General features: G+C 42.0%; 1 protein-coding gene across 2 annotated transcripts in view; it reads right to left on the reverse strand.

Annotated features, from left to right (window-relative positions):
* The window catches only part of LOC128657069 (zinc finger protein OZF-like), a 58,519-nt gene extending 34,240 nt beyond the window's left edge, over nucleotides 1-24,279 (reverse strand). Inside the window, exons 1-2 of one of the 2 annotated variants that reach the window (XM_053711297.1) lie at nucleotides 24,008-24,279; nucleotides 12,039-12,190 (exon numbers count right to left, since the gene is read on the reverse strand). In XM_053711297.1, coding sequence (XP_053567272.1) covers nucleotides 12,039-12,084 — 46 coding nt within the window. In that variant the 5' untranslated portion in view covers nucleotides 12,085-12,190; nucleotides 24,008-24,279. Of the gene's footprint in view, nucleotides 1-12,038; nucleotides 12,191-23,920; nucleotides 23,973-24,007 lie in introns of those variants that run through there. The other variant, XM_053711298.1, reaches the window with a different exon arrangement.
* Between the last annotated feature and the right edge of the window lie 232 nt (nucleotides 24,280-24,511).

Below are 24,511 nucleotides of genomic sequence, written 5' to 3' on the forward strand. Positions count from 1 at the left end.
ACAGCAGGAAGTTACCTGATAGAGCACAGTACAGGGTGTAACAAATTTATATAACAGAAGTTTGTATGTTTTATCTTCTTTTACAATAATATCCTGAAGCCTAATTAAATCACACTTTGTATTAAATGCAGCCACTTTTATTACAGCATTGAGTAATATTTATTCACTTTTGGGAAGAAATTGGCACAGATTTTATATAATAAAATTTAATGAATAAAAAAATAAGTACAGTAGCAAAGCTAAGAAGAAAAAAAAAGAAGAAGAAAAAAAAAGAAAAAGAAAAAAAAATCCCAATTTAAAAAAGGTAACAGGTACCAACTATGGGCCGAAATAAACCAGCATCTTGGAATAGCGCAGTCACATCGTATATATCTAACCCCTTGATCCAACTTAACCCTGTGCCTATCTCAGTATGCTCTCACGACAAGCACTGCTGTCATACATAAAGCACGCTCCTGAGCCTACTTCAGTGTGCTTCCATGACTGCTGCTTCATAAAGAGCATGATCCTGTACCTACCTCAGTATGCTCTCATTACAAACACTGCTGCCTCATAAAGAGCATGATCCTGTACCTACCTCAGTATGCTCTAATTACAAACACTGCTGCCTCATAAAGAGCATGATCCTGTACCTACCTCAGTATGCTCTCATTACAAACACTGCTGCCTCAAAGAGCATGATCCTGTACCTACCTCAGTATGCTCTCATTACAAACACTACAGCCTCATATAGAGCATGATCCTGTACATATCTCAGTATGCTCTCATTACAAATACTGCTGACCTCATATAGAGCATGCGCCTGTACCTACCTCAGTATGCTCTCATTACAAACACTGCTGTCTCATATAGAGCATGATCCTGTACCTACCTCAGTATGCTCTCATTACAAGCACTGCTGCCTCATATAGAGCACGCGCCTGTACCTACCTCAGTATGCTCCCATTACAAGCACTGCTGCCTCATATAGAGCACGCGCCTGTACCTACCTCAGTATGCTCCCATTACAAGCACTGCTGCCTCATATAGAGCACGCGCCTGTACCTACCTCAGTATGCTCTCATTACAAACACTGCTGCCTCATATAGAGCATGTGCCTGTACCTACCTCAGTATGCTCTCATTACAAACACTGCTGCCTCATATAGAGCATCATCCTGTACCTACCTCAGTATGCTCTCATTACAAACACTGCTGCCTCATATAGAGCATGCGCCTGTACCTACCTCAGTATGCTCTCATTACAAACACTGCTGCCTCATATAGAGCATGCGCCTGTACCTACCTCAGTATGCTCTCCTTACAAACACTGCTGCCTCATATAGAGCATGATCCTGTACCTACCTCAGTATGCTCTCATTACAAGCACTGCTGCCTCATATAGAGCATGCTCCTGTACCTACCTCAGTATGCTCTCATTATAAAACACTGCTGCCTGATATAGAGTATGCCCCTGTACATACCTCAGTATGCTCTCATTACAAACACTGCTGCCTCATATAGAGCATGCCCCTGTACCTACCTCAGTATGCTCTCATTACAAACACTGCTGTCATATAGAGCATGATCCTGTACCTACCTCAGTATGCTCTCATTACAAACACTGCTGCCTCATATAGAGCATGATCCTGTACCTACCTCAGTATGCTCTCATTACAAACACTACTGCCTCATATAGAGCATGCGCCTGTACCTACCTCAGTATGCTCTCATAACAAACACTGCTGCCTCATATAGAGCATGATCCTGTACCTATCTCAGTATGCTCTCATTACAAACACTACTGCTTCATATAGAGGATGAGCCTGTACCTACCTCAAAATGCTCTCATAACAAACACTGCTGCCTCATATAGAGCATGATCCTGTACCTACCTCAGTATGCTCTAATTACAAACACTGCTGCCTCATATAGAGCATGCGCCTGTACCTACCTCAGTATGCTCTCATTACAAACACTGCTGCCTCATATAGAGCATGCACCTGTACCTACCTCAGTATGCTCTCATTGCAAACACTGCTGCCGCACATAGAGCATGATCCTGTACCTACCTCAGTATGCTCTCATTACAAACACTGCTGTCTCATATAGAGCCTGATCCTGTACCTACCTCAGTATGCTCTCATTACAAACACTGCTGCCTCATATAGAGCATGCGCCTGTACCTACCTCAGTATGCTCTCATTATAAACACTGCTGCCTCATATAGATCATGCGCCTGTACCTACCTCAGTATGCTCTCATTACAAACACTGCTGTCTCATATAGAGCCTGATCCTGTACCTATCTCAGTATAATCTCATTACAAATCACTGCTGCCTCATATAGAGCCTGATCCTGTACCTACCTCAGTATGCTCTCATTACAAACACTGCTGCCTCATATAGAGCATGAACCTACCTCAGTATGCTCTCATTACAAACACTGCTGCCTCATATAGAGCATGCTCCTGTACCTACCTCAGTATACTCTCATTACAAACACTGCTGCCTCATATAGAGCATGCGCCTGTACCTACCTCAGTATGCTCTCATTACAAACACTGCTGCCTCATATAGAGCATGCCCCTGTACCTACCTCAGTATGCTCTCATTACAAACACTGCTGCCTCATATAGAGCATGCGCCTGTAACTACCTCAGTATGCTCTCATAACAAACACTGCTGCCTCATATAGAGCATGCTCCTGTACCTACCTCAGTATGCTCTCATTACAAACACTGCTGACACATATAGAGCATGCGCCTGTACCTACCTCAGTATGTTCTCATTATAAACACTGCTGTCTCATATAGAGCATGCACCTGTACCTACCTCAGTATGCTCTAATTACAAACACTGCTGCCTCATATAGAGTATGATCCTGTACCTACCTCAGTATGCTCTCATTACAAACACTGCTGCCTCATATAGAGCATGCGCCTGTACCTACCTCAGTATGCTCTCATTGCAAACACTGCTGCCGCACATAGAGCATGCACCTGTACCTACCTCAGTATGCTCTCATTACAAACACTGCTGTCTCATATAGAGCCTGATCCTGTACCTACCTCAGTATGCTCTCATTACAAACACTGCTGCCTCATATAGAGCATGCGCCTGTACCTACCTCAGTATGCTCTCATTACAAACACTGCTGTCTCATATAGAGCCTGATCCTGTACCTACCTCAGAATGCTCTCATTACAAACACTGCTGCCTCATATAGAGCATGCTCCTGTACCTACCTCAGTATGCTCTCATTACAAACACTGCTGCCTCATATAGAGCATGATCCTGTACCTACCTCAGTATGCTCTCATTACAAACACTGCTGCCTCATATAGAGCATGCACCTGTACCTACCTCAGTATGCTCTAATTACAAACACTGCTGCCTCATATAGAGCATGATCCTGTACATATCTCAGTATGCTCTCATTACAAACACTGCTGCTTCATATAGATCCATTTAAGCTTATACAAAGCACTTGGCACACAGCAGCAAAAAGCGATGTTTCGGGCTGTTAACCCTTACTCATCACTTATAATGAAGTCCAGGCTTACTTTTTTGAGAGGCCCTTGCATTTGGGTAGAACTAACAAAGATAAATAGCACACCTTGGTGAAACTGGCAAAACCCTACTTTTGCATCTCAGGCACCTCACCACCATCTGAGCGCCTCTTCTCTGCTGCAGGCTAAATAGCTTGCAAAAAGAGAGCCAGGAGCATGTGGACAGGTGGACAATTTTGCCTTTCAATAATAAACAGTGGTAATCTACCTCTTTCTACTTCTACCTCTTTTCAAACAGTTTGTGGTTTTGTTTTGCTGAATAATAAAAAATGTGTTCTGCTGCTTACAAAATTGGACCAACAGTTGTTTTAATGTAAAGTTTATATTTATAACACTCATTTATTTTTATCCGATTAGTCGAGTAATTGAAAAAATAATCGGCCTATTAATCGATTATGAAAATAATTGTGAGTTGCAGCCTTACTCCTGAGCCTTCCTCAGTATGATTTCAGTACAAACACTGCTGTCATATACAGAGAGCGCTCCTGAGCCTACCTCAGTATGATCTCAGGACAAACATTGCTGTCATATACAGAGAGCGCTCCTGAGCCTTCCTCAGTATGATCTCAGGACAAACACTGCTGTCATATATAGAGAGCGCTCCTGAGCCTTCCTCAGTATGATCTCAGGACAAACACTGCTGTCATATATAGAGAGCGCTGCTGAGTCTAACTCAGTATGCTCTCATGACAAACACTGCTGTCATATACAGAGAGCGCTCCTGAGCCTACCTCAGTATGCTCTCATGACAAACCCTACTCCCATATATAGACACAACAGATAATGTAAAGATCAGCACCTGGAACTCCCATCTGGGGTAGTGCACGTAGGACTGGAGCCACGGCCAAGGCTCCTAACCGGTATAGCAAAAAGGTGTAGAGTCCACAGCACTATGAATAAGCATCTGTTTATTAAAGCATAACGTGTGCACATTTACCTGTCTTATGCTTTAATAAACAGATACTTATAGTGCTGTGGACTCTACACCTTCTTGTCATATATAGACAGTGCTCCTGTGCCTACCTCAGTATGCTCTCATGACAAGCACTGCTGCAATATATAGAGCACGCTGCTGTGCCTACTTCAGTATGATCTCATGACAAACACTGCTGTCATATATAGAGAGCACTCCTAAGCCTTCCTCAGTATGATCTCATGACAAACACTTCTCCCGTATATAGACAGTGCTCCTATGCCTACCTCTGTATGGCTCACGACAAGCGCTGCTACCATATATTGAGCATGCTCCTGTTCTACCTCAGTATGCTCTCATGACAAACACTGCTGCCATGTATAGAGTGCGCTTCTAAACCTACCTCAGTATGCTCTCATGATAAGCACTGCTGCCATAGATAGCGTGCACTTCTGAGCCTACCACAGTATGCTCTCATGATAAGCACTGCTGCACATATAGAGCGTGCTCCTGAATCTACCTTTGAATGCTCCAATGACAAAACACTGCTGCCATTTATAGAGCACGCTTTTGAGCCTATGTCAATATACTCTGATGACAAGCACTGCTGTCATGTATAGAATGCACTCAGATTTCATCAGCTGGTGCTGTGCAATTCAAGCACACCAGAGTAAGACATTGTGCAATGCAAAGTGCCTAAAAAACAAAATAAACACGTTTAGACATTTTGTATATAAGAAAACATAATTTATGCTTACCTGATAAATTTATTTCTCTTGTAGTGTATCCAGTCCACGGGTCATCCATTACTTATGGGATATATTTCCTTCCCAACAGGAAGTTGCAAGAGGATCACACAAGCAGAGCTGCTATATAGCTCCTCCCCTCACATGTCATATCCAGTCATTCGACCGAAACAAGACAAGAAAGGAGAAACCATAGGGTGCAGTGGTGACTGGAGTTTTAATTAAAATTTAGATCTGCCTTAAAAAAGACAGGGCGGGCCGTGGACTGAATACACTACTACAAGAGAAATAAATTTATCAGGTAAGCATAAATTATGTTTTCTCTTGTTAAGTGTATTCAGTCCACGGGTCATCCATTACTTATGGGATACCAATACCAAAGCTAAAGTACACGGATGATGGGAGGGACAAGGCAGGGATTAAGCGGAAGGAACCACTGCCTGTAGAGCCTTTCTCCCAAAAACAGCCTCCGAAGAAGCAATAGTGTCAAATTTGTAAAATTTTGAAAAGGTGTGAAGCGAAGACCAAGTCGCAGCCTTGCAAATCTGTTCAACAGAGGCCTCATTCTTAAAGGCCCAGGTGGAAGCCACAGCTCTAGTGGAATGAGCTATAATTCTTTCAGGGGGCTGCTGTCCAGCAGTCTCATAGGCTAAACGTATTATGCTACGAAGCCAAAAGGAGAGAGAGGTTGCCAAAGCTTTTTGACCTCTCCTCTGTCCAGAGTAAACAACAAACAGGGAAGAAGTTTGACAAAATTCTTTAGTTGCCTGTAAATAGAACTTCAGGGCACGGACTACGTCCAGATTATGCAAAAGTCGTTCCTTCTTTGAAGAAGGATTAGGACATAATGATGGAACAACAATCTCCTGATTGATATTCCTGTTAGAAACTACCTTAGGTAAAAACCCAGATTTAGTACGCAGAACTACCTTGTCTGAATGGAAAATCAGATAAGGAGAATCACAATGTAAGGCAGATAACCAAGAGACTCTTCGAGCCGAGGAAATAGCCATCAAAAACAGAACTTTTCAAGATAAAAGCTTAATATCAATGGAATGAAGGGGTTCAAACGGAACACCCTGAAGAACCTTAAGAACCAAGTTTAAGCTCCATGGCGGAGCAACAGTCTTAAACACAGGCTTAATCCTAGCCAAAGCCTGACAAAAAGCCTGGACGTCTGGAACTTCTGCCAGACGTTTGTGTAAAAGAATAGACAGAGCAGAAATCTGTCCCTTTAACGAACTAGCAGATAAGCCCTTTTCTAAACCCTCTTGTAGAAAGGACAATATCCTAGGAATCCTAACCTTACTCCATGAGTAACTCTTGGATTCGCACCAATATAAATATTTACGCCATATCTTATGGTAAATTTTTCTGGTAACAGGCTTCCGTGCCTGTATTAAGGTATCAATCACTGACTCCGAGAAGCCACGCTTTGATAGGATCAAGCGTTCAATCTCCATGCAGTCAGCCTCAGAGAAATTAGATTTGGATGGTTGAAAGGACCTTGTATTAGAAGGTCCTGCCTCAGAGGCAGAGACCATGGTGGACAGGACGACATGTCCACTAGGTCTGCATACCAGGTCCTGCATGGCCACGCAGGCGCTATCAGAATCACCGATGCTCTCTCCTGTTTGATCTTGGCAATCAGTCGAGGCAGCAGCGGAAACGGTGGAAAAACATAAGCCATGTTGAAAACCCAAGGGGCTGCTAGAGCATCTATCAGCGCCGCTCCCGGGTCCCTGGACCTGGATCCGTAACGAGGAAGCTTGGCGTTCTGGCGAGACGCCATGAGATCCAGTTCTGGTTTGCCCCAACGATGAACCAGCTGAACGAACACCTCCGGATGAAGTTCCCACTCCCCCGGATGAAAAGTCTGGCGACTTAGAAAGTCCGCCTCCCAGTTCTCCACGCCTGGGATATAAATCGCCGACAGGTGGCAAGAGTGAGACTCTGCCCAGCGAATTATCCTTGAGACTTCTAACATCGCTAGGGAACTCCTGGTTCCCCCTTGATGGTTGATATAAGCCACAGTCGTGATGTTGTCCGACTGAAATCTGATGAACCTCAGTGTTGCCAACTGAGGCCAAGCTAGAAGAGCATTGAATATTGCTCTTAACTCCAGAATATTTATTGGGAGGAGTTTCTCCTCCTGAGTCCACGATCCCTGAGCCTTCAGGGAGTTCCAGACTGCGCCCCAACCTAGAAGGCTGGCATCTGTTGTTACAATCGTCCAATCTGGCCTGCGAAAGGTCATACCCTTGGACAGATGGAGCCGAGAAAGCCACCAGAGAAGAGAATCTCTGGTCTCTTGATCCAGATTTAGTAGAGGGGACAAATCTGAGTAATCCCCATTCCACTGACTTAGCATGCATAATTGCAGCGGTCTGAGATGTAGGCGCGCAAATGGCACTATGTCCATTGCCACTACCATTAAGCCGATTACTTCCATGCACTGAGCCACTGACGGGCGTGGAATGGAATGAAGGACACGGCAAGCATATAGAAGTTTTGATAACCTGGACTCCGTCAGGAAAATTTTCATCTCTACAGAATCTATAAGAGTCCCTAGGAAGGAGACTCTCGTGAGTGGTAATAGAGAACTCTTTTCCACGTTCACCTTCCACCCATGCGACCTCAGAAATGCCAGAACTATCTCTGTATGAGACTTGGCAATTTGAAAACTTGACGCTTGTATCAGAATGTCGTCTAGATACGGAGCCACCTCTATGCCTCGCGGTCTTAGAACCGCCAGAAGTGAGCCCAGAACCTTTGTAAAAATTCTCGGGGCCGTAGCTAATCCGAAGGGAAGAGCTACAAACTGGTAATGCCTGTCTAGAAAGGCAAATCTTAGGTACCGATAATGATCTTTGTGAATCGGTATGTGAAGGTAGGCATCCTTTAAGTCCACTGTGGTCATGTACTGACCCTCTTGAATCATGGGTAGGATGGTTCGAATAGTTTCCATTTTGAATGATGGAACTCTTAGGAATTTGTTTAAGATCTAGAAGTCCAAGATTGGTCTGAAGGTTCCCTCTTTCTTGGGAACTACAAACAGATTTGAGTAAAATCCTTGCCCTTGTTCCGTCCGCGGAACTGGGTGGATCACCCCCCTTACTAGGAGGTCTTGTACACAGCGTAGAAATGCCACTTTCTTTATTTGGTTTGCTGATAACCTTGAAAGATGAAATCTCCCTTGTGGAGGAGAAGCTTTGAAGTCCAGAAGATATCCCTGAGATATGATCTCCAACGCCCAGGGATCCTGGACATCTCTTGCCCACGCCTGGGCGAAGAGAGAAAGTCTGCCCCCTACTAGATCCGTTTCCGGATAGGGGGCCATCCCTTCATGCTGTCTTAGGGGCAGTAGTAGGTTTTCTGACCTGCTTGCCCTTGTTCCAGGACTGGTTAGTTTTCCAGGCCTGTCTGTAACGAGCAACAGTTCCTTCCTGTTTTGGAGCGGAGGAAGTTGATGCTGCTCCTGCCTTGAAGTTTCGAAAGGCACGAAAATTAGACTGTTTTGCCTTTGATTTGGCCCTGTCCTGAGGAAGAGTATGACCCTTACCTCCAGTAATGTCAGCGATAATTTCTTTCAAGCCAGGCCCGAATAAGGTTTGCCCCTTGAAAAGGAATATTAAGCAATTTAGATGTCACGTCAGCTGACCAGGATTTAAGCCATAGCGCTCTGCGCGCCTGGATGGCGAATCCGGAGTTCTTAGCCGTTAGTTTAGTTAAATGTACAATGGCATCAAAAACAAATGCATTAACTAGCTTAAGTGCTTTAAGCTTGTCCATAATTTCATCCAATGGAGCTGTGTGAATGGCCTCTTCTAGAGACTCAAACCAGAATGCCGCAGCAGCAGTGACAGGCGCAATGCATGCAAGGGGCTGTAAGATAAAACCTTGTTGAACAAACATTTTCTTAAGGTAACCTTCTAATTTTTTATCCATTGGATCCGAAAAAGCACAACTATCCTCCACCGGGATAGTGGTACGCTTAGCTAAAGTAGAAACTGCTCCCTCCACCTTAGGGACCGTCTGCCATAAGTCCCGTGTAGTGGCGTCTATTGGAAACATTTTCCTAAATATAGGAGGTGGGGAAAAGGGCACACCGGGTCTATCCCACTCCTTGCTAATAATTTCTGTAAGCCTTTTAGGTATAGGAAAAACGTCAGTACACACCGGCACCGCATAGTATCTATCCAGCCTACATAATTTCTCTGGAATTGCAACTGTGTTACAGTCATTCAGAGCCGCTAAAACCTCCCCTAGCAATACACGGAGGTTCTCAAGCTTAAATTTAAAATTAGAGATCTCTGAATCCGGTTTCCCTGGATCAGATCCGTCACCCACAGAATGAAGCTCTCCGTCCTCATGTTCTGCAAACTGTGACGCAGTATCGGACATGGCTCTCACAGCACCAGCGCGCTCTGTCCTTATCCCAGAGCAATCGCGCTTGCCTCTTAATTCTGGCAATTTAGATAATACTTCTGTCAGGGTATTATTCATAATAGTAGCCATGTCTTGTAAAGTGATTTGTATGGGCGTCTCTGATGTACTTGGCGCCACAATATCACGCGCCTCCTGAGCGGGAGGCGAAGGTACTGACACATGAGGAGAGTTAGTCGGCATAACTTCTCCCTCGTTGTCTGGTGATAATTCCTTTACAGATAAAGACTGACCTTTATTATTTAAAGTGAAATCAATACATTTAGTACACATTTCTATGGGGCTCCACACTGGCCTTCAAACATAGTGAACAAACAGATTCATCTGTGTCAGACATGTTTAAACAGACTAGCAATGAGACTAGCAAGCTTGGAAAACACTTCAAAATAAATTTACAAGCAATATAGAAAACGCTACTGCGCCTTTAAGAAGCACAAAAAAAACCTGTCACAGTTGAAATAACAATGAACCAAAACAGTTATAGCAACCAAATTTTCACAGTAAATGTATTAAGTTAGCAGAGCATTGCACCCACTTGCAAATGGATGATTAACCCCTTAATACCCAAAACGGATAATCAATAGAGAAAAAAACGTTTTTTAACACAGTCAAACACACTGTCACAGGTCTGCTGTGACTGATTACCTCCCTTAAAAATGACTTTTGAAGTCCCTTGAGCTCTCTAGAGACGTCCTGGGTCATGCAGGAAGAAGCAGGAAGACTGAGACTGAAATTTTACTGCGCAAAAAAAGCGCTAAAATAGGCCCCTCCCACTCATTATTACAACAGTGGGAGCCTCAGTTAACTGTTTCTATGCAGAAATATAAGTCAGCCATGTGGAAAATTTCATGCCCCAATAAGTTTTATCACCAATGTACCTCACAAAAACGATTAAACATGCCAGCAAACGTTTTAAACATCCTTTTTTATGTATCTCTATCGATAAGCCTGATACCAGTCCTTCTACTGCATTTTAAGGCTTATTACATTACTTCAGTATTAGTAGCATTTTCTTAGTCAAATTCCATTCCTTAGAAAATTACTTTACTGCATATACATTAATCAGCCTGATACCAGTCGCTTTCACTGCATTTAAGGCTGTACTTACATTACATTGGTATCAGCAGTATTTTCTTAGTCAATTCCATTCCTTAGAAAAATATTTCACTGCACATACCTTATTTGCAGGAGACCCCGCACGCTATTCCCTTTCTGAAGTTACCCCACTCCTCAGAATGTGCGAGAACAGCCAGTGGATCTTAGTTACTTCTGCTAAGATCATAGAAAACGCAGGCAGATTCTTCTTCCAAATACTACCTGAGAAAAAAACAGCACACTCCGGTGCCATTTAAAAATAACAAACTTTTGATTGAAGAAAATAATTAAGTATAAAACACCACACTCCTCTCACGACCTCCATCTATGTTTAGGGTTGCAAGAGAATGACTAGATATGACATGTGAGGGGAGGAGCTATATAGCAGCTCTGCTTGGGTGATCCTCTTGCAACTTCCTGTTGGGAAGGGAATATATCCCATAAGTAATGGATGACCCGTGGACTGAATACACTTAACAAGAGAAATAGGCAACATGTGCAATAGCTGATTGGTTGGTACACTATGCATGGAGCTTACCTACCAATAAGCGCTCTTTATGCACACAGATTCACAATGGCCATGAGCACATAGTGCCGATCTGGTCATTAACAACAAAAGTAAAGCAAGATTTTATAAACTGTGTAGTAGAGACTTCTGTACATTACTAATATACCCCAGAGACAGAACTTTTTTTCACTTTCTGCAATGAGATTTTTTAAGTGAAACATTTTCTGCAGATCATTTTGAATTTTTAAATTAAGCAGTTACAGTAAAGCACCAGCTAAATTGCAATGTGTTGATTAACTGGAGAATAAAGCATTTTTTAAAGTTTTATAATATAGTGCATTGCACATTAGCTGCAGAGAAAAAAAAAAAGTGTTGTTTTTATAATGTCTTGAGTCAGTCAACAATAATAAATGCACTGCTGCTTTGCAGCGATGCTCCATATTTGACTGTTCTCTTCAAACAGCACTTTGTTCAGGGTGCACTTTGTTAAGGAAAACTTACACAGTGCAGCCAAAGCACAGTGCAGTTTGAAGACAACAGCCTGAAGCAGAGCAGCACTGCAAAGCAAAAGAGCCAACAGTTTGTGCATGTGTCCATTCTTTCTGCAGGCATGCTGCATTTTCTGCAATGACATCTCACATCACGTTCTGCCTTGGGGCTATATACTATCAACCCCTATGTACCTTTAAGACGAACAGATCACTGAGGTTTCTGGTTAGTTAATGTAAATATTATCCCATTGTGATGACACCAGGTGACATACATGTGACGTCCTGCTTACCTCTGTGTGCATCAGGAAGGTCTGAGGTTTGGTTCTTGTCAGACATTTTCTTGTTCAGCACAGATGAATTTGTCAGATATTCTTATAATGTTTCCCCTTTACTGACAAACGCAGTGACGTCTATTGTACGTGATCTTCACAGTAACAGGAGCCTAAACACAGAGAGAGAGAGTCTCATGTTCAGTTTGTTGTCATAAGGGGTATACATTAAAGGGGCAGTCTAGGGAAAATTAAACTTTCATGATTCAGATAGGACATCCAATTTACTTTTATCATCAATTTGCTTTGTTCTCTTGTTATTCTTTGTTGAAAGCTAATCATATGTAGGCTCATAAGCTAATTTCTAAGCCCTTGAAGGCTGCCTCTTATCTCAGGGAATTTTGACAGTTTTTCACAGCTAGAGGGCGTTAGTTCATTTGTGCCATATAGATAACATTGTGTACATGCACGTGGAGTTACCTAGGAGTAAGCACTGATTGGCTAAAATGCATGTCTGCCAAAAGAATTAGAATAAGGGGGCATTCTGCAGAGGCTTAGATACAAGGTAATCGAAGAGGTAAAAAGTGTATTAATACAACCATGCTGTTTAAGCAAAATTAGGGAATGGGTAATAAAGCTCTAGGCACACTGAGCAACGGGTCCACGTCTGGCTTCCCACATCACCCTTAGGGAGAATGGGTAATAAAGGGATTATCTATCTTTTTAAAACAATAAACATTCTGGAGTACACCATCCCTTTAACTTCTCTAACAATATATAGCTTTTTCATTTTATGTTACTATTTACAAACCTTTAACCGTTTAATTTGAGCCATTTGACCACCTTGTGCTGAAGCCGTTTCCAACCATTTACATTTATGGTTTTTGAATATCAATTCCATTATGTTTATTTCTTCTGTGAGTTACCCACGCAAACTGCATGCTGTCTTTTCAATAGACCTAGCACTTTTAGAAACCAATTTTACTTTGCATTAATTAGATAATTAATTAAAATATAAGCCCAAAATGGTGATAATTTTCTGGAATTCCCTTGTGTACCCATGCACAGTTTTACACTATACTGCATTTATTATTTTTCCACATCATCAAAATTGTTTAAAGGCACCTGGAGTTTGATAAGAAGCGCTATTTATACCCCGGCAGATTCATCAATTAAACAGACTTCCCAGGATTAAAGTCTCGGCTGTGTCACAAGGATGAATCTGCTTTTATCACTTTGTCTGCCTGAGCTACTATCACTTAAAGGGACATTATACACTCAAAATATGGGCTAATTAAATAAAGCATTAAAAGAAAATAAAGTTTTGTTTTTTTTTTAATATTTTGTATTACTTTTTAATAATAACAAAAAATAATAAACATACAAGAAAACATAAAAGGCATTCAGATGACGTCTCTAAAATGAAGAGAGCCGTCTAAGCTAATATCATAAAAACAGTCACAGAAAAAATGATAGCATTACATTGTCACATCACTACACATTTACATCCATGCAGTGAGATCCTTGGGCGGACAATTGACTAAGCATTTCTTATAGATTCACATCGCTACATTCTGGCATTGCTATATATGATGCCTAAGATGAACAATATTAAGAATAAAAATTAAAAAAAAATTAAGAAAGAAGGGGGAAAAGGAGAGGGGGAGGGAAAGATTAGGTGAGGGATGGAGGAGGGAGGGGGAAGGGAAAGGGCAGGTAGAGCCCACTTTATTGTCTAAGTGGTCCAAAACCTGCACAGGTATAGGTGACCATGTATTCTTCCACGTCTCTACTGAACTCTAGGTCTTTGTTCCCATAGAAAGATAACATCTAAGATAAAGTCTTGTCTACCCACGTATGTATAATGTATCTTCTCCAGTTCTAGTACGTGTGCAACCTCTCTAACCCATGACGAATGAGTCGGGGGCTGGGCAGTCTTCCAGAGTCTAGGAATTAAGCGTTTAGCACTGTTCAGCATATACTGAAAAAGTTTCCGTATGATTTGACATGTGATTTTCGGGATAGCATTAAGTAGTACTACTGACTGGGTTAAGTCGACATCTATGTTTAAGATGTTATTAATACTGTCGGAGATGTTTTTCCAATATGTGCGGAGAAGTGGGCAGCCCCACCAAATGTGCAAAAGGTTGCCCACCTCCCCACATCTTCTCCAGCAAAGCGGGGAAGCACCTGGGTATATACTATGTAGCCTTTTGGGCGTCAGATACCATAGAGATAGCAATTTGTAATTCATCTCTACTATAGTTTGGGAGAGTGAAGATTTTTTAATTGTGTCAAAAATTCTACTCCATTGTGCATCTGATAGTTCTGCATGGAGCTCATTTTCCCATCTCTGTGCATAGGATGGTCTATTGCTCGCTGCAAGGCGCTGTAATATTTTATGTATCAAGGAAATATGAGATCTAGTATATCCGGTGTTTGAGCAAAGTGCTTCAAATGGTGTGCGTGGCCTGACTATATCGCTTCTGTGTAGAGATGTGGTAACTGCATGTCGTAACTGAAAGTAAGGGTACCATTGTGTAAAAGGGGGCCTATTTCTTGGGCAATAGCTTCTTGCGTATTGATATGGCAATCTTTAATGATCATGTGTCCTGGGATATTTGAGGGTTTGCCGTCAACTATGGCCATTTGTGGAAATTTGAGAGAACCAAAGTCAGGATTATCAAGTAAGGGTATCATGGGTGAGATGGGGCTCGAGAGGGTCGGGTTCACACGTAGAAGCTTATCCCATTCTTTGAGGGTACTGTCTACATAAGTTAGGTAGTTTAGTTTTGGGTCTGTGTTTAAAAGGGATCCAACAGATTTCCCGGAGGTTTATACTTGTTAAAAGGGACTCCATCTGAGTCCATGGTTTTTCCAGGGAAGAGTGGTTTCAGGCTACTATCCGGGCAAGGTGGGAAGCCCTATAATAATCGAATATGTTAGGTGCTCCCATACCTCTGTTTTCTTTAGCTAGATATATATTATTTTTGGGGACGCGCGCCTTCCGCTGGGACCATATGAATGATTCAAACATTCTTTGTATCAGTCGGAGGTACGGCTGGGGTAACTTTATTGGGAGAGTTTGAAACAGGTAAAGAAATTTTCGAAGAATCGTCATCTTCACTGCATGGACTCTGCCCATCCAGGAAAGATGACCATTTTTATTCCATGTGTTCAGGAGTGTTTGTGTTTCTTTTTGTAAGGGAACATAATTAAGGTTGAACAACTCTGTTACGCATGAAGTGATGTGCACCCCCAGATAAAGCATTTTGGATTCAAAGAGGAAGTCATTGTAAGTTGCGAGGTATTCTATGTCTTGAGCTGAGAGGTGAATAGGCAGTAATATCGATTTGTCCAGATTAATGGAGATGTTTGAAACTATCTTAATGGACGCAAGTTCTCTGAGAAGGGTGGGTACTGTCAAGGTGGGGGATGTCAATGTAAATGCAATGTATAATAAACATTTTTGATGAACTGATCAAATGGACAGCCCATAAATCTCCGGGTTCTGCCTAGTGCGTGCCGCAAATGTTTCTACCATGAGGGCAAATAAGAGTAGTGACAGTGGGCATCCTTGACAAGTCCCATTTTTAATGTGAAACGCGCAGGATAAAACACTGTTTGCCCTTACCCTAGCTGTTGGTTGTGTGTATAATGCCTGAATGCGAGTAAGGAAGATATCTGGGATGCCATATTTCGACAAGGTGGACCACATGTACTCCCAGTCCACCCCGTTGAAGGCCTTCTCTGCGTCTGTGGAAAGGACTGCCAGTGGTATATGCTTTTTGTCGGCCAAGAATATTGTTTGCAACACTCTAATTGTATTATCCTTGGCTTCTCTGACCGGTATGAAACCGACTTGATCTGTGTGTATCAGGCCAGGTAGTAGTTTGTTCAGTCACTGTGCCAAGATTTTTGCACATAGTTTAGTGTCAATATTCAAAAGTGATATTGGGCGATAATTTGTAACTAAGTCTTGGGGCTTACCTGATTTTGGTATGATTGAAATTGTGGCTTCCAGCATTGATGGTGGCAATGTGCATGTATGATCTATGGCCTGATACATTTTTAACAATTGTGGGCTGAGAAGTTGTTTAAAAATATGATAGCATTTTGGTGTGAAACCATCTGGGCCGGGAGCTTTTTCAGGTGGAAGCAATTTTATGGCTGCATTCACTTCCTGGAGGGAAATTGGTGTTTCTAATTCTGCACTTTGTTCGGACGTGAGGGAAGGTAATTGCACCTTAGATAGGTAAGAGCTTATAAGTGTTTTTCTGTCACTGACGTCTGCCTGCTGTAGGTTGTAAAGAGAGGTATAATAGTCTGCAAACTAAGAGGCAATATCATTACTGTTAGTATATGTTTTCTTGTTATTCTTGTCTGTGATGAGGTGGATGAATGATTTATAGTGTTGGTTTTTTAGGGATCTTGCCATAAGTCGGCCTGCCTTATTGCTCTCTGCAAAGTATTTTGCTCTCATTGTTTAAGGGCTCTTAAATGTGCGTTTTTAACAAGGTGGGTTTATGTAGCTCCTCTCTAACTTCCGTTAGTTCAGCTGAGAGTTGTTGTGAATTTGGACATTTTTTGTGGGCATCCTCTAATAGCATGAGTTTTTGAGTGAGTGAATTGTAATAATCAGTGTTTATTTTGCGTTCCCTCCGGGTGTATTGAATGAGTTCCCCTCGTATGAAACACTTATAAGCTTCCCAGTTATTTGAAGGAGAAGTCACGTCAGGGTCATTATGTATAAAGAATTCCTCTGTCTTCTCGGAGATGCCGGTAACCAGCACAGCGTCAGCAAGGACATAGTCATTTAGTTTCCAAGCATTGTGTGAAAGTGGTATGGAGAGCCATTGAAATGTATTCAGAACCATACTATGATCTGACTAGACAGTGAAGACGCTGGTGTCACGCTTGGGAGCAGGAAACAAGCTCAGCGTGTAGTGCTCATAGCCACTCACTCTGCCGTGAGCGCGGATACAATATCGGAGCCACTCTTAGCCGCAAGTCTGTCAGGTACGTGGATTATACTTTCAATTATACCTTTATTACTTTTGGAGCTAACATTTATCTGACCGGTCAGTAATTTATCAAATATCCTACAAGTACTTGGAAAGACTCGCCACTTTGAGATTCACATTAACATATGAGCTACCTACTATTACATTTGCTCTTGGTGACTTTTGCACTTGACACTTTCCTTTTGTGCACAAAAAGGGAAATTTGAACTTCTTAAGCCATTATATCGGATTGCCATTTTTCGATGTTTTAATGTCAGCAGAAGTACAATTATATGTATACTTATAACATTTGTGAGAGTTCTCTTTTTGTATTTAGCAGTTATATATTAGAGTATTAGCCTCTTTAGAACACGCATCCTATTATTCTCTGCATTTCATATCTATAATTAAATGTTTGGTTTTAGTATTTAATTAGCTGATTTTAGACGATGTGGCCACATCATATCAGAATATATTAAATTTAATTAGCTGTTTTTTTCCAACTGCCAGAATTAATTCATTTAATATTTATTTATTATCATATGTGTATCTGTTTAACTTATTTTATTTAATCTATTTTATTTAGTTTGTGATTTGATTAATAAATAAATAATCTTATTGATTCAACGTCTATCTAGTGCTTAACTGGCATTTTTATATATATATATATATATATATATATATATATATATATATATATATATATATATATATATACACACACATTCCTATAAGGATATTGGTATTTATCTCTTTTATTTATTTGCTCTGGGAACTTAGCCTTGTGCGCCACTCTATCACCCACCTATTACCTATTTGACCCTTAACTGGACTGTGTTTGAGAGATCACAGTTCTCTTATAGTTGGCCCGAGTTCTTTTTAGTATCTGTCCAGACTTATTCCCCAATGATCTGACCAGACTGTGTGTATTATTTTAAAGTCAACTAGCATGGACAGTGTGGTTTGATCGCAAAGTAAATAGTCAAGACGGGTGTATGTTGTGGATTCGAAAAAAAGGTATACTCCTTTGTCACGGATATCAGATGGTTAAGGCTACCCCCCACCCCCCTACAACCTCACCCCTGTTGTTTCTCAGTGGTTTTGGGCTCCTCAGAGCAACCACCATCTCTGTAAGCTGTTTGTTTGCTTTGTGTTGGCTTGTTTTTGTGTTCAGAGAAAAGTTGGTGTATGACCAGGAAAACCCTCCTAGGCTGGCCGGGCTCCTGGAACTCCCGGTCGGCCGCCTTACAACAGACACCCGGCTAACCCCTCTCAGGCTGGCCAGGCTCCTGGAACTCCCGGTCGGCCACAGGACAGCAGAACACCCGCTAACTTTAACCCAGGTCACTCCAGCAACCATGTGCCCCAGATCTACGCTCTTTTGGGGATTAGTAGCCCCTGGGGAGTACAAGGGGTGGGAAAATTGCCAGAGGGGAGCTCCTTTGGGAACCGGGGGTTTTGGACACCCCTAACTTCATCGGACTGTAACTCCGGTCCCCAATAACGAATCATGCTGATTTTTGGACTGTGAAATCTGGGGACCGAGAGCTTTAAAATGACACCCTGGAAGTCCAGCCGCTCCACTGGGATCACCCCGAAACCGCCACCTATATGTATTGGGATTATGTGGGACTGTGGCTCCTATGGAGGTGCCGGGCTGTCTGGAGGTACCCCGAGTACTGGTGCTGTCGGGCATCAGGGGTGACTACAGGCTGTGGTCACTTGCCAGCTACATAGCTGCAATCGGCAGGGAGGAAGCAGGACCCGTTTGGCGGAGCTACCCAGTCGGGGTAGCCTTGGGTATCCGTCACATCCTTGATTCCCGGGTGTGTTATACGCCAAGTGTCAAATAAGGGTAGGACGCCTAGCGCGGACCAGTTTGCTTTTATTTAAATATTGCTCATATATGAGCGAACAGTTGAGCTATCAAGTGATGGGCCAATGGGGAAATTAAAATTGCCTCCTATTATAATCGGGCCTTTTGCCGCGTCCAAAAGTCTATTATTAGCTGGTCGGAAAAAGGAGGGAGACGGTCTATTAGGTGCTTAAATATTTACTATTGTGATCGGTTTCCAATAGTATAGTCCCACCATTACCAGGGGGTAATGTAAAAATAAGGCTAAGGGGAAAGGTTGTGAAAGAATATCCTCAGTAAAAAATTAGGATTTTTTTTTTTTTTTAGTATATTTCTCAATACTAGGAAAAAGAAAACTGCAGAAAACAAGGGGTGTAAACACAAATAAACAAACGGGACCCGCAAACATATTAGTACATGTAGGCAATAAGATAATCTTACTGGTTCTATAATAGTGACAATTCTGGAGGTTAACTATATTATAGTAGACATTTAAAGTGGTTAAAATCTAAATCATCCTATCTCCATTACAATGTCAGTTACCGTTAAAGGTATGGGAAAGTTACATCTGTAGGAAACAAAAAGGAAAGCATCAGCATCAATAAATGTAAAATAGCACATAAATAGTCTCTGCGGTATACAGCGTAGTAATAAATGCTTTGTGGCATCTCCTAGTTGAGGAGTAACAGTGAGTACTATAAACAGTTATTTATAACATCTGGAAGTGAAAAAAGAAAACTAACAAAATGACTTGAAAACCTGGCAAAGAACATGTAGTTAAGAAGGACATTGTCCATCCCCCAAACCAGGGAACTTTAGATCCGAGAGCTGCCGCATCTGCCTAGGTCTTTCTCTGGGCCTTGGGTGCTTGCTTAGGAAGCTTGGAAGGCGATTGCTCCGTTACCTCTGAGGGATGCGGTGGAGGGATATTTAGTTGCTCACAAAAGGAGACCGTGTGAGCTGGATCTTGAGAGATGTGGCGTTTACCATTTTTGTTGATTTGCAAAGATACTGGAAATCCCCATCTATAGGGTTACTGCATGGAGCGGAGATGCGTAGTTAGGGTGTGATACTCTTTTTCGCCTTAGTAAAGTCCTAGCCGAGAGGTCTTGATATATTTGTATTTGAGATCCCATATGTGAAAAGGCAGGTTGCGCTCTAGAAAAGTTGTATATCTTTTCTCTGTCCTTATATGACTGAAAGCGTAGTATGTCATCTCGGGGTGGTTGATTATCCCCAGGTTTGGGGCGCAGGGAGCGATGTGCCCCATCTAATTGGACGTCTTCCATCACTATGGAATTAGCTATTGCTAAGGATTGAAACAAACTTTGTAGATATTCTGGTAATGTTTCACTGTTTACTGACTCTGGTATGTCTCTGATACACAGGTTGATTCTGCGTGTCCTGTTTTCGATGTCGTCAAGTTTGTTTTCCAGATCATTAATTTGTGCCTGTTGGTTAGTCATGGTGTGCGACATGTCATCCATGTCTTTGACGAGCACCTCTCTGTCCTCTTCTAGCGCCTCTACTCTATACCCCAATTCATTTATGCTTTTTTAAAATCTGCACACTTCACGTATGCACACTTTCACTTGGCTGATCAAAGCTTCCATTGCTTTTAAAGTAACAGAGCCATCTTCAAGAGCAGTAGTTGCCGCTGGGGAACTGGGATTGGATGCAGAATAAGGTGTATCTCCGTCTGGGTCATCCTGTTCTTCATCTGTGAAGTTAGTCGCAGTTTTGAGCTTGTTAATATTCTTAAAGTAGCTATTTAAAGAGCTAGTCCCAGAGGTTACTGGCTTCAAGGCTTTATCAGCCTTAGTGGTTTTGTGGCGAGACATAATGCAGTGTATAGGTGCAAGTTATCTTAGAAGCTGCTGCAATTAACAAAGAGTGGTCTCAGACTGGTTATCCTTCGTGTCAGGACATATGCAGTTTGTGCAATAATAAAAAAACTATGCTTATCTGCGCTATACAAAAGTTGTGTTAGCTTCCTATGCCTTGGGCCTTCCCATTCTACGGTGTGTCAAGATGTATCTCTGTAGGCCGCTTTCAAGCTTTGTGTGAGGGCCTAGTCATATCCAGTATACATGTCCATGTGTCCGTGACTCCCTCACCTATCATATATTTTGCATATTTGATTATTTGCAAGGTTCGCGCTAACGCACTATTATAGGCCTTAGCGGTTCCTGAAGTTCCCAGTCTGTATTTTGGGTGCAGGCTAATGACTGCCTGCGGTGGTGCACTGTTCGGCCAGACTGTGTCCTTCTGCTATGTTTGTATGGCCATGTCTAACTACAGCCTGGTTTAAGTCACGGCCTTATAATATCTCTGTGTGGCGCAGGTTGTTAACTGGCAGGTTATGCTGTCCAACATGTGCCATCTGAGGTGTTAGATTGCAGGTCCCGCTGTTGTTGTGTACGGAGCTCTACACAAGTGTGGCCATCTCCGACGGTCGCAGGCTCCGCCCCCCCCAGAAAATAAAGTTTTTAATTAACATGTTTTATCAATTTTGCTGCTTAAGGTCCTAAAATGATGTTAAATTTTGAAGTCCTCTGACTTCATGAGAATACGTTCGTAATACCCAATAGTTACAGAACAAAGCTTTTTACCACACTCCCTAAATAGTGTTTACAGACAGCCCTCCTGCTGGAGCGGTCTGTGTAATGTGCATTGTGCAATACTATGTTCAAAGGCAGAAACAATGTAGATATACACACAAGCTGCAGAATTTCACTTCCCTTTCCCCCTCCAGGTTACCACAGATCTCCTCCAGTCTCTGCACAACCTAATTAAATGCTGTGGTAACCGGGATGGGGAAGGGAAGTGGAATTCCTGCAGCGTTAGAACGGACTGTGTGAAATCAGCAGACACAGATAAACACAGAAGCTGCTAAACTCAGTAGCATATTTTCCCTTCTGTCCGTTCTAACGCTGCAGGAATTCCACTTCCCTTCCCCCTCCCGGTTACCGGCATTTAATTAGGTTGTGCAGAGACTGGAGGAGATCTGTGGTAACTGGAGGGGGAAGGGAAGTGGAATTCCTGCAGAGTTACAACGGACAGAAGGGAAAATATGCTACTGAGTTTAGCAGCTTCTGTGTTTACTGTGTCTGCTGATTTCACACAGTCCGTTCTAACGCTGCAGGAATTCCACTTCCCTTCCCCATCCCGGTTACCACAGCATTTAATTAGGTTGTGCAGAGACTGGAGGAGATCTGTGGTAACCTGGAGGGGGAAAGGGAAGTGAAATTCTGCAGCTTGTGTGTATATCTGCATTGTTTCTGCCTTTGAACATAGTACTGCACAATGCACATTACACAGACCGCTCCAGCAGGAGGGCTGTCTGTAAACACTATTTAGGGAGTGTGGAAAAAAAGACTTGTTCTGTAGCTACTGGGTATTACGAACGTATTCTCATGAAGTCAGAGGACTTCAAACTTTAACATCATTTTAAGGACCTTAAAGTGAAGGTCAATTTCCATATGAAAGTGACAGTTTTTGTTTTAAAAAAAAACTATTAAAAACAAGGGCACTTTCATTCATGAAAATTGACATTTCAGCCGGGGTTTTTTTTATAAAATATACTTACCTTTTCTTCTTGAAGCCGCTCCAGTGCATCACCAGCCTGTCGCAAGCCTCTTCATACGTGAGCAATGACGATTCCGAAATCCTCCAATCACGGCTTTCCCCCCGGGGTAATCATTGCCGTGATTGGAGGAAGCCAATTTCGTCATTGCTGGGTAAGTAAACCAAGAAGCAGGCGGGGCATCGTTTCAGAAGGCCAACCCGGCGTTTCAGAAGAACAAGGTAAGTATTTTTAAAATACGGTGCCATGTCAATTTTTATGAAAGTGCCCGTTTTTAATAGTTTTTTTTTTTTTTAAACCGGGCACTTTCACATGAAAAGTGACCTTCACTTTAAGCAGCAAAACAGATAACACATGTTAATTAAAAACTTTCATTTCCTTTTAATGCTTTATTTAATTAGCCCATATGTTTGAGTGTATAATGTCTCTTTAAAGGGACAGTAAACACCTTGTAATTAAAGGATATTCCTGTTGTGTTGCTATAGAATAACATATCAGCCAAGTCTAACATTAACATCCTTTTTTTACAACAGATATTTTTCAATAGCCAAACTCCACCCACCATTTTCTTTATTTAGAGACAACAAGGCTAGCTACAGTCATAATTTTAGCATAAAGTGCAGTTGTTATATGATAAAGCCACTTAGAGAGACATATATGTAGCTGAGTTAGCCTTGAGAAGTCAGCAGGGTGCATCTAAGTTCTTAGAATTAGAAATTGCTTAATTTTCTGAACCAGACGACACAAAAAAGTCAAAATAAAGAATGAAAATATATTGCAAAGTTATTTCATTACATAAAACTATATATGTGTGTGTGTGTGTGTGAAGTTCCCTTTACCTAACATATACACAGACCCCTCACTGTATCTTCTATACAGACATATATTATAGAGCTGTTCCCTCTGCCTCTCACATATACAGACCCCTCCCCAGTACCTTATAGATATACAGTACATATTATCACAGACAGGTTCCCTCTCACTCAAACAGAGCCAACTTCTACAAAACCTTAGTAGAGATGTTCCACCCATGTGTGGGGTGAAATAGCATTAGAGTCACTATGTAATTTTACATCATAATAGCCCTTTGACTATGCATCACAAACAGCTCTCCATGTACCTTATATACAGATATATACTATAGAGAGGTTCCCTCAGCACAAGGCCAAGCGCACACAAACCACCTTCCCCAGTACCTAAAATACATATATAATATTCCCTCTACCTAATATGCATTGCACTTCCCCGCAATCTAATATACAGAACAAAACACATAGTTTATAGGCCTTATATGGAGCTACATATCATGTAGAAATGTGGAATTGTGCTGCTGCTCCCGCAATTAGTTACACATTTATCACACACACAGAGTATAAAACAGTCACACGCACTAATACAGTTATACTAAAACAACATTGCACACATATGACACCCATCAGTTTATAGCTAAATTACTGACTTGGTTATTAGGCAGCTGAGAGTCAGCACATCCCAGGATTCAGGAAACAAACACAGGAAAGTACTGTAAGTCAAAGAAGCCAATTACCAGCGTGATATTCAGCAGGAAACCACGAACCTACTCCCAGTGCAGCGGAAGCTGTATGCATTTCGTCACGTTCGGTAAAAGAGGCAGGGTCCCAAGGTTGATACTTTTGTTCAATAATCCTAGTACCTTATCTACAGGTATATAATATTATATAGATATTCCCATTGCCTCACATACAAATACCTCACCAGTGCATTATTTACAGATAAATATTAATATAAAGAGGATCCCTCTGCCTCCTTCCAGAACTAGTTCCAGTAATTTATCCTCAAGTAGCAGCTAGATCCCTTGCAGCAAAAGGACCGTGAACTCACAGAAGCCACGTGACTGCAGTGACCTCATCTGTCCTTTAACCGGACTGGATCTAGCTACTACCAGGTAATATATGTGATTTAAGGAAGCGTGACAAGTAACATTAACCGCCTATAGGTGAGGGGGACTGTGTGTGCAGAGAGTGGGGTTAAGAGGGTGAGCTGTAGGTGCGGAGAGAGAGAGAGAGAGAGA

Source organism: Bombina bombina, chromosome 4 (assembly GCF_027579735.1).
Source record: "Bombina bombina isolate aBomBom1 chromosome 4, aBomBom1.pri, whole genome shotgun sequence".
Taxonomy (NCBI): domain Eukaryota; kingdom Metazoa; phylum Chordata; class Amphibia; order Anura; family Bombinatoridae; genus Bombina; species Bombina bombina.